The sequence below is a fragment of the Eschrichtius robustus genome, chromosome 14 (assembly GCF_028021215.1).
Source record: "Eschrichtius robustus isolate mEscRob2 chromosome 14, mEscRob2.pri, whole genome shotgun sequence".
NCBI classification, from domain to species: domain Eukaryota; kingdom Metazoa; phylum Chordata; class Mammalia; order Artiodactyla; family Eschrichtiidae; genus Eschrichtius; species Eschrichtius robustus.
In genome coordinates, this window is record NC_090837.1 from 1969101 (window position 1) to 1979456 (window position 10356).

General features: G+C 49.3%; 1 protein-coding gene across 2 annotated transcripts; it reads right to left on the reverse strand.

The window, feature by feature from the left end:
- Positions 1-245: 245 nt before the first annotated feature.
- RAN (RAN, member RAS oncogene family) lies at positions 246-4015 on the reverse strand. Of its 2 annotated transcripts, none has more exons than XM_068563267.1 (7): positions 3809-4015; positions 3150-3195; positions 2657-2741; positions 2452-2577; positions 1048-1235; positions 754-924; positions 246-666 (listed from the first exon to the last, which is right to left on the reverse strand). In XM_068563267.1, the coding sequence occupies exons 1-7, from the start codon at positions 4009-4011 to the stop codon at positions 622-624; spliced, it is 864 nt and encodes a 287-aa protein (XP_068419368.1). In that variant the 5' UTR covers positions 4012-4015; the 3' UTR covers positions 246-621. The 2 variants fall into 2 exon arrangements, with proteins under 2 accessions (XP_068419368.1, XP_068419369.1); XM_068563268.1 differs by having other exon boundaries at positions 3150-3192; positions 3809-3905.
- Positions 4016-10356: the final 6341 nt, after the last annotated feature.

A 10356-nucleotide genomic window follows, 5' to 3' on the forward strand; every position in this document is an offset into this window, starting at 1 on the left:
GTATTATTTTAGCCTAACTGCATTGACAGTATTTACACATCTTAACGACTTACCAAATACAATACTGTTGACCTGTCATTTCATTTGCGTGAAATGATTCACATGTACAGAAAATTAGAAGAATTTAACCTAACAGACTTCAAATTAAGTAGTAATAGCAAAGGCAATTCGAATACTAACATGGCACAATTTTCCCTGTTAGTGGTTTTAAAAGGCTCATTTAAACGAGGGATGAGTTCACTTGCTTAGATATTTGAAATACAACTTTATTCTGATTCTAAACGAAAAGGAATGGGAATGACAGTAACAAACAAGATGCCACCACTGAATATTGTGATGTGACTGCAGCAGTCTTATATTTGAAACTCAAGGAGGAAACAACTGTGTTCCAAAACACCTAAATATGCAGGTCCAAAAAAATGAAGGTTTTTTTTTTTGTTTTGTTTTTTTTTAACTGCCACATTCACTCCAAAGCCCATTCATCTCCTTCAGCATCCCAAAGATTAAGCACATGTTCTGCTTAGCTATATAATAAAGTGGCAAACACGCTGCACCACTGACATCACAGGACAGTTGCCTATAAAACTAGACTTCTGACGCTGGGCTCCAGCTTCACTTTTCTCACAGGTCATCATCTTCATCCGGGAGGGCAGTTGTCTGAGCAACCTAGACAAAGAGATGAGAGTTGTAACGCTCCAGATGAAAACCACTAGGAACCTGAAAGCATTCACTACCGAGACGCACACATCGTACCTCTAGATCGTGCTCGTACTGCGCTGCCAACGCTGGGTCCATGATCACCTCTGGCGGGGCGAGAGCAGGCATGGCGACGAACTCCAAGTTAGGGTCTCCGATCAGTTTTCTAGCAAGCCAGAGGAAGGGCTTTTCAAAATTGTAGTTACTTTTGGCGGAGATGTCATAGTACTGTTTAAAAGAGAGATAAAATTAATTTTAAAAACCCATACATCAAAGACATTAATGAAGCACTTTAATGGACTTATAATTCTACGTAAGGATCATAAGTCCAGTAAGTTCTAAGAAACATACCTGAAGATTCTTCTTTCGGTGGAAGACAATCGACTTTGCCTTAACCTTTCTGTCCTTGATGTCCACTTTGTTGCCACACAGCACGATGGGGATGTTCTCGCACACTCGCACCAGATCTCTATGCCAGTTAGGCACGTTCTTGTAAGTGACCCTTGACGTTACATCAAACATTATGATGGCACACTGAGCTGAAAGAAGCATTTACAATAAATCAGTGTAGGCCTAGGAATTTGCTACCTGGATGAAACACGCTAAGAACTATGGACTCGGATTCACAGTCTCAGGCCTAACTCCAGGTCAGCTACATTTCTCTACTCATTTTCAAGATCTCTACCAATTCCAAAAATCTCAAATCATTTTAATACACAGTATTATTTAAAAGTCCCTTTTATTGTACATGAAACCATGAAAGACCAGCTTACCATATGAAATCTACCTGTGATACTTCATAAATTCTTCCTCATCCCAAAAAAGTATCAAGTAGATCAATGATAAATCAGCATTCCAGGAAACTCACCTCCCATATTCTGAGGATCTAACAATCTACTCTTTAAAAAGGTTCTTAAATGGCTGAACACACTAGGATATAATGTGCCTAGTTTTAAAAGCTCAGTTAACTCTCTATGTTGACCTGCAGAAACAGCCATGATAAAGCTGGTAAGCCACTGGGTACGCGCGATACGTTAAAACAGATTTTTAGCTAAAGAATGGGGGCGGGGAGGGGAGAGGAGGAATCTTTGCAGTTGTACGGCAAAAGACATGGAAAGATTCGCAACGATTTTCATGAGAAGAGAAAGCCTTACATTGAGCATTTTCTTTGTTCATCTTTTTGCTGAGAAGCATTTATTTCCTTTGCACTTTTAAAATCAAGCACTCTGAAAAAAATATTCTGCAAAACCTAGTGAAATTAAAAAGAAACCGGCTGGTCTTACACAACATTTTATAAGATAGAAAGCCTAGGGCCTCTGGTCCAGGATCTGGTCAAACTGTTTACTACCTTTTTAATGGAGTGCAGAAGAAATGATCATCGACTTCCACCAAAATATACACCCCAACCTAAGTTTTCAGATCCTGGGGCTGCAGCAACACCTTGTCTGCTGCTCCCACTTTTCAAATTAAGAGCCTCAACATACATCGTTATCACCTCCTTCAAAACAGTGCCTACGGCGACGCAAGCACGCCATCAAATGGCACCAGACAACCTTCACAGGCTCCCCTCCCCTTCCACTGAGGGTCAGCTCTCGGGAGCCAGCCCAGCTCCTGAATCGAAGCGCTTCACGCAATGGCCAGTTGAGTCGGCATTAGGCATGTGTCTGCCAGAACAGACCTGATGATCTGTAAGCTGCCTTGGGCGGTAAGCTACAAATCCTCTCAAAGGCGGCTGGTTACGAGGCAGATACCTACCTTGGATGTAATAGCCATCTCTCAGTCCTCCAAATTTCTCCTGGCCAGCTGTATCCCATACGTTGAACTTAATGGGTCCTCTGTTGGTATGGAACACAAGGGGATGGACCTCAACGCCCAAGGTGGCTGGAACGTAAGCGCGGAAAGTTAGTCAGTGACCTCATCCATCTCCCACACGTTCTCACACATCCTTTCCCCCACGTACCTACATACTTCTTCTCAAATTCACCAGTCAGATGGCGTTTCACAAATGTAGTTTTCCCAGTACCGCCGTCACCAACCAATACGAGCTGTTGGGAAACACATCTTTGAAGTAAACAGCGGAACGGGTCTCAGGACCTCGGGATTGTGAGACTGTCCCGGTGCTCTGGACCGCCGTCTCACAGGGAAGAACTCTACATGCCCCCTGAGCACACCGAAGACAAAGCATCTTAAGACAGCGGCCCCGTCCCATCTCACGAACGACCCGAACCGGCGGAGCTGCGAGCCCAGCTTCCCCGCGCGCAGGGCGGGGCTCGCCCCCTCCCCCCCTCCCCTCCCCCCCCGCCCCGTTGTCAGGGGACCGAAGGCACTGCCGCAGCACCGGCCAACGGCACCCGACCGCAGTCACGAAGCAGACGCCGCCGTTAAGGCCGTCCGGACGCGGGCCCGCCCCTCCCTAGGGCCGCCTTTCCTCCCGACCCCCTCGGATCACCCACCTTGAACTGCACTTGGGGCTCTCCTTGCGCAGCCATCGCGATGCTACTGCGGGCAGAAGAGAAAGAAGTGAGGCCCGCTGCACGGCGGCGCGGCCCGGGGGCCGCATGGCCGGACCCGCCCCACGTGCCCGGGCCCACAAAGGCCTCCACCCCGGAGCCCGGCCGCCCGCACCCCACCCCCAACCCGACACACACACACGCACACGCGCGCGCGGGGGCCGCGAGAGTGCGCGACGGCGATGGCGGCGGGGGCGCTGCTCCCCGACTCGGCTCCTCCGGCCGCCGGGGCCCGGCTCGCGCCCGCTCGGAGCGCAGACCCGCTCGGCGCCGAGGCCCCGGCGCGAAAAGCGCCCGGTCACGGCCCGCGGCCGGCCCGGGCTGCCCCGACCGCCCCCCGGCACTCCGCCCGGCCGTCCCGGCCGGATCTCCCCTGCAGCCCCGCGGCCCGGCCGCCCGGCCTCCCCTCCGCCCCGGCCGCCCGCCCGGCCCACCGCGGCTCGGGTCCCGGCGCCCTCGCGGCCAGAGAGGAAGGAAGGCTCTCCTCCCGGAGCCCGGGGTCCCCACGCAGCCACCGCCTCACGGCCGCTCCCCGCCGCCGCTGCGACGCCCCGATCCCCGCCCCCGCCCCGGCCCCGCGACCCCCGCCCCGGTCCCACTACCTTCCAGAAGCGTCTCCGCACCCGCCTGACTGAGGGCTGGAAAGATGGCGGAAGCGCAATTCAAATGCCCGGAGACGCAGCCGACGCCGGCGCGCGCCGAGGGAGGGCGGGGCAACGGCGCCGCGTCCCTCCCACGTGGCCCCTCGCGCACGCGCACGCACGCCGCCCCGGCTCCGGCGGCTGTACCCGTTGGCCTGGCGCATAGGGAGAGGCTCGCGGCGCGCCGGGCGCGGGAGGCTATGCGGTCGCGCGCACGCACGCCGGCCCGCGGGGCCACGTGCGCCAGCCCGGAGGGCGTGTTCCCGCGCGCGCATGCGCCGACGGTGACGAGGCGCGCCCAGCTGCCACCGCGGGAATAGAAGTGGAAGGAGAGGGCCGAGGTCCCCTTGGGCGGGAAACTCGCGGGGTGGCCCACACAAAGGCCCTGCCCCTGCGTACAAACACGGCACGGCGGGCCCGGGGCGGGCGCCATGTTGGGGTGCGGGCCGCCCCACCCGCCCTTCCCTCCGGCCCGTTCCCCGCGCCCGCGTCTCGGTCAGGACCTTTTGGGAAGTAAAGGAAGTAGAGACCGATGCTTTTCCCACCCTGGAAAGACGGCCACCTTATTCTTAGGGCATCTAAGTGGTCGGCAGCCTTTGTGGCCCTAATTCTGCAAACAGGATGATGAAATTTAGTGTTTCCAACCGTGGCAGCTTTTCTCATCTTAGTGACAAACCAGGGATGCAATCCATGAGTATTTAGGTTCCAGGGTCAAGGGTCCAGACAAGAACTGTACACGCATAGAACTGACATTCTCCTGGGGCATAGCCTCCTCTCAGTATTGTCAAAGATGGAAAGTAAGGTACACCTCCAGCTCAACAAGTGTGGGTTATTATCCTTCATTGGCTTTCAGCAAAGATGTTGGCCGAAGGGAGTCCTCCAAACTCACACACATCCTAAATATAAAAGGCAAGTTTGGGGCATTTGTCTGGACAGCCACGGATTCTTAAACTCATATGGTGGCCCCTCTCCCCAAGCAAGCATCCACGGCTGGCAGCAAGAGCAGACAGCTAATGGCCCCATCAGGACAGTAAAGTTCCCCGGGAAAGATGCCACCATGGGGAGTCCTCCCAGAGCAAAGAGAACCCCAAATGACAAGGAGTTAGCTACCTAGTCCTGAGCACACTTGCAGGCAAGTCTGCTGGGAACCCAAGTGATGCAAGTTGGGCACAACAGATCTGAGAACCTGCCCGCTGGGAACTCAGGTCCGAGGGTCCCTAAGGACCCTCAGGCAAACGCCAAGCCGACCTCAATGCCGCTGGTGGGAGTGTAAACTGGTTTGGCCACTTGGGAAGGTAGAAACTAATAAAACACATAAGAGTCCATGACTCATGACCTTTATAGTTCCATTTCTAGGGAGATGCCCTAGAGTTCAATTCACACATATGCCCAAGAAGACAAATATCACAATGCTCACTGCAACATTATTTATAATAGCAAAAGATTAAAGTTACACAAATGCCCATCAGTAGGGAAATTTATAAATAAAATCTATTATCTAGACTATGGATTTACTGTACAGTATTTAAGAAGAATGAATCTCATCTAATCAGCAGGGTTAGGTAGATCTCAAAAGGCTAATGTTGAGAAAAAAGAAGCAAGTTCAAGGAAGATGTGATAATAGCTTTATACAGTCTATACATAATTTTATAGAGGTTATACGTATAGTATAACACTGCTTATGTAAGTTTTTTACAAATACACAGAAACCATATTAGTTCTTGAATGTAGGTTTTTAAAAATTGAGTGCAAGGATATATACTGAGTTCTGATGGCTGTCGCTTCAAGAAATGGTGAAGAGGAGTGTGATGGAACGATGAGAGGTCAACGAAGATCGTAACTTTATCTGCGATGTCTGCTTCTTTTTTTCTAAAAGGTGATTTGAAGCAAATATGACAGCCTATTAACCATTATATAATTCTGGGTGGTGAGAACACCACTGTTTATACCTTTTGTCATTCAAAAAAAAATTTCCTCCGACAAAAATGCTAAGGGGATATATACCAAACCAAGAGTACTAGCTGTTCTAGACAGAGCTCCTGGGTGATTGGTTCGTTTGCAGTTTACAGAGGTACTTACTTGTCTCTGGCATCCAGTGTGGATTGCAAGCCCATGCTTAACCTGTAGTTTAAAAAAATTGCTGCCAAATACCAAAAAAAATGTTGCAAAAATCGTACAAGGAATTTCAGCATCCATTACCTCTGATTTCCCCAAACGTTAACATTATTTACTTGATCATTTTTCTTTACCATCCTAGCCTTCTGTCACAGTATATATATCGTACATACATTTTTCTGTAGATCATATATATATATGATTTTTTTCCCACTGCGATGTTTGAGACTAAATAGCAAACAGGACACCCCTCTGTGTGTACTGCTTACAACCTCAGGACATTCTGTTACATAGTCACAGCCCACTTATCAAAATTGGGGAATTCATATTGTTATTGAATATCGAATGTTATCGAATATCGAATTATCAAATGTACAGGACTTAATTGGCAGTTGTCTCCCTCCTGCCCTTATCTGGTGCAGATCCTCCAGGATTACACGTTACGTTGACCTGTCCTGCTAATCTCTATCTCTTTTTTTTTTAATTGAAGTATAGTTTATTTACAATGTTGTGTTAGTTTCTGCTGTACAGCAAAGTGATTCAGTTATGCACATATACATTCTTTTTTTTTAATATTTATTTATTTATTTTTGGCTGCATTGGGTCTTCATTGCTGCGCGAGGGCTCTTCTCTAGTTGCAGCGAGCAGGGGCTACTCTTCGTTGCTGTGCACGGGCTTCTCATTGCGGTAGCTTCTCTTGTTGTAGAGCACGGGCTCTAGGCACACGGGCTTCAGTAGTTGTGGCGCATGGGCTCAGTAGTTGTAGCGCACGGGCTCTAGAGCGCAGGCTCAGTAGTTGTGGTTCACGGGCTTAGTCGCTCCGCAGCATGTGGGATCTTCCCGGGCCAGGGCTCGAACCCGTGTCCCCTGCATTGGCAGGCGGATTCTTAACCACTGCGCCCCCAGGGAAGCCCCACATATACATTCTTCTTTTTTTTTTTTTCTGGCCGCGCCTCGAGGCCTGCAGGATCTTAGTACCCCTGACTAGGGGTCGAACCTGCGCCCCCTGCAGTGGAAGTGCAGAGTCTCAACCACTGGACCTCTCTGTGCTATACAGTTGGACCTTTTTTTTGTTTTTTTGTTTTTGGCCGCGCCACATGGCTTGTGGAATTATAGTTCCCCAACCAGGGATCGAACCTGGGCCCTTGGCAGTGAAAGTGTGGAGTCCTAACCACTGGACTGCCAGGGAATGCCCCAGTTGGACCTTGTTTATCCATTCTGTATATAAAAGCTTACATCTGCTGACCCCAACCTCCCACTCCATCCCTCCCCCAACCTCCTCCTCCTTGGCAACCACCAGTCTGTTCTCTATGTCCGTGAGTCTGTTTCTGTTTCGTAGATACGTTCATTTGTGTCATATTTTAGATTCCACATATAAGTGATATCCTATGGTATTTGTCTTTCTCTTTCTGTCTAGTCTCTCTGAATCTAGGACAGTATCTTCCTCTTTGTCTTTCATGGCCTGGACCCTTTTGCTGAGTATTTCGTAGACCCATTGCTTTGTAGAAGGTCCCTCCATTTGGACGTGTCTCATATTTCCTCAGGACTAGATTCAGGTTATGCAGTTTGGGTTGGGACACCCCAGAAGTGATGCTGTGTCCTTCTCAGTGCATCTTATCGGGAGGCACAGAATGATCTTCTGAAAACATATCAGACCATCCTTCTCCCCTCTTAACCCCTGCAATGCTTTCCTATCTATCACATTCAGATAACTGAAACCCAAGGCCAGCCAGGTCCTACATGACCTATCTTGTACCTATCTCTCTGCCCCATCTCAGGTCTCTCTCCGTGTAATTCTGCTGTAGCCACACAAACCTTTCTGAATCTTTCCTCGGCCAAGTTCATTCCTGCCCCAGGGCCTTTGCAGTTACTGGTCCTTCTGCCTAAAATGTTCTTCCTCCACATCTTTGCATGACTAGCTCCTTCTCACCCTTCAGGTCGCAGGGCAAATGTCACCTCCTCCAGAAGGCCCACCCTGAGCACCCTTTCTCATGTGGTGTCACCACATCATCCCTTCCCCATCTCAGGCACTGTTCAACTTTTCCCCAGAGCACTTACCACTAACTGAAAATACCTTGCTTAATTATTCACATGCCTGCTTTTTTAAATCTTTCTTTCCCTCACTAGAATAAACTACGTGCCTTGTTTGTCATGATATTCAAGGTATCTCACACGGTGCCTGGCACCGAACGGAAACTCAGTAAATATCTGTTGAATTATCGAGTGAATTGCTATGAATCCCATCTGAATACAGAAAGAGTCATCAGAAACAGCAGCATTATAATCTAATAAAAATGATAGTGATTTAAATACACAACTTATTAGAATTTAAATAATGCTATTTCATATCAAAGACTAATCACAAAGCAAATAACAAACATTTATCACGTACAGGGCCAAGCCTTTCTTTTTTTAACATTGCTTCCCAAATGTGACTGTACATGTGAATCACTTGGGAATCTTTTTCTTTTTTTTGGACATGCCATGTGGCATGTGGGATCTTAGTTTCTCGACCAGGGATCGAACCCACGTTCCCTGCGTTGGAAGGGTGGAGTCTTAACCACTGGACCACCAGGGAAGTCCCCAAACTTTTCTGTTTGTGCGGTTTCCATCAATTTTGTTGACGATGCAGACCAATAAGGAAGCTATTCTTAAAAATTTCATTATCTAATTCATTCATCAATCCAGCTGATGAATATCAGAAACTTGTGAGATATTTTCTTTATCTGACAGTCAATTTTCTACATAGGGACCACAACGATGAACAGATTACGTGCTACTTCTTAGCGTTAGCACAGAAATTGTCTTCCTTAAAATCAAAAGGGTGAGGATTGCATATATTATTGCCATATGGCCCTTTGATCCCACAGAATGGTGCAGAGGATATGATTTGACGGTCCATGAACGAATCCAGCCTTCAGAGCTGTTGTTTGTCCTACACTGGGTGGGGAAGAGCAACACGCTTTATATCTGAACTACTTGCCAGCGTTTTTAAATGTGATGGTTCGGGGAGTTCCCTGGTGGCCTAGTGCTTAGGATTCCGGGCTTTCACTGCTGTGGCCCGGGTTCAATTCCTGGTAGGGGAACTGAGATCCCACAAGCCGCGCATCGCGGCCAAAATAAAAAAAAAAAAAAGTGATGATTTTAAAATGAGTCCACAATTCTTTGGTACGCCTCCCCTCAAAAACTTGAGCTTAATTCTCCTCTCCTGGAGCATGGGCTGCGTTTAGTGACTCACTTCTAACCAATGGAGGGTGTCACAATGGACAGTGGACTTCTAAATCTAAGTCACTGAGGCTCTGAGGCTCCCACCTTGCTCTCTGGGGCGACTCACTCCGGAAGCCGGTCACCATACGGTGAGGACAGGCACAGCCCTTTGGACAGATTCACGGGACAAGGAGCTGAGGCCCCCTGCAAAGAGCCAGTAGGAGCTTGCTGGCCTGTGAGGGAGCATCAGGGAAGTGGATCTGCCAGCCCCACTCAGGCCTACGTCTTACCTGCAATTTCTTGAGCCCTGAGTCAGAACTCCGCAGTTAAACCACTCCTGAATTCCTGGAAAGTGTGTGAGATAATACCGTGAATTGTTGCTTCAAGCTATTAACTTCTAGGGTAATTTGCTCTGCAGTGATAGATAACTAACACAAAAAGTGAGGATATTTCCTGTAAAAATCCAGATACCTGGTTTCTGTTGAACATCAAGATTGGAAAGCACTGGGCCTGATATCTTGCATCGCCGCGCTGTCTGGAGGTAAGTACCACTGCCCCCCACGGCTGGGGCAGACACTGCTGTTTGCCTCGGACCCCACCATTCCCCATCATGTCTCAGACTTGAGGCCTGGTGTCATTTGCTATTGGTCACTTGTCATCTGACACCCAGCCTGCTCTACTCACTGACCTGCCTGCACCCTGAGATGTCTGAATTCACAACCTTTCGTTGAGTGAGTCTGAGACACAGTGACGAAAAAATACAGATTCATTAATTCATTCAGCTGATGTTTACAGAGCACCTCGAGGGACCAGGCACTCCCTGAGGACCGGGGGCAGCGAACAAAGCAGACCCACAGGGTCCTGGGCTCACGGATCTTTCGTCCTAGAAGGAAGAACAGGACATGGACTGGCCAAGAAAGTGAGATAGATGTGTGACATAGTGATCACCGCTCAGGTGAGAAATACAGCAGGTAAAGAAGATACAGATGCCAGAGGAAGGGGGTGACAGTGAGACGGGGTGACCAACAGACCTCCCCTAAGATGGTGACATTTGAGCAGAGACCTGCAGGTGAGGGAAGGAGCCACACAGGTGTTGGAGGGAAGGGAATTCGGGGCTGGGGGTGTGGGGAGGGGAGGGCAGAGGCACTGAGGCCGAGGCTGCCAGGAGACGTGCAGCTGGAGGGCAC

Excerpts from the sequence above, each read along its gene's own strand:
- RAN (XM_068563267.1), bottom strand. The coding sequence starts at position 4,011 with ATGCGCCAGGCCAACGGGTACAGCCGCCGGAGCCGGGGCGGCGTGCGT. Across the intron at positions 3,196-3,808 it reads TGCGGAGACGCTTCTGGAAG|TAGCATCGCGATGGCTGCGC; the intron begins GTAGTGGGACCG and ends TTCTGCCCGCAG. Across the intron at positions 1,236-2,451 it reads AGATGGCTATTACATCCAAG|CTCAGTGTGCCATCATAATG; the intron begins GTAGGTATCTGC and ends TGCTTCTTTCAG.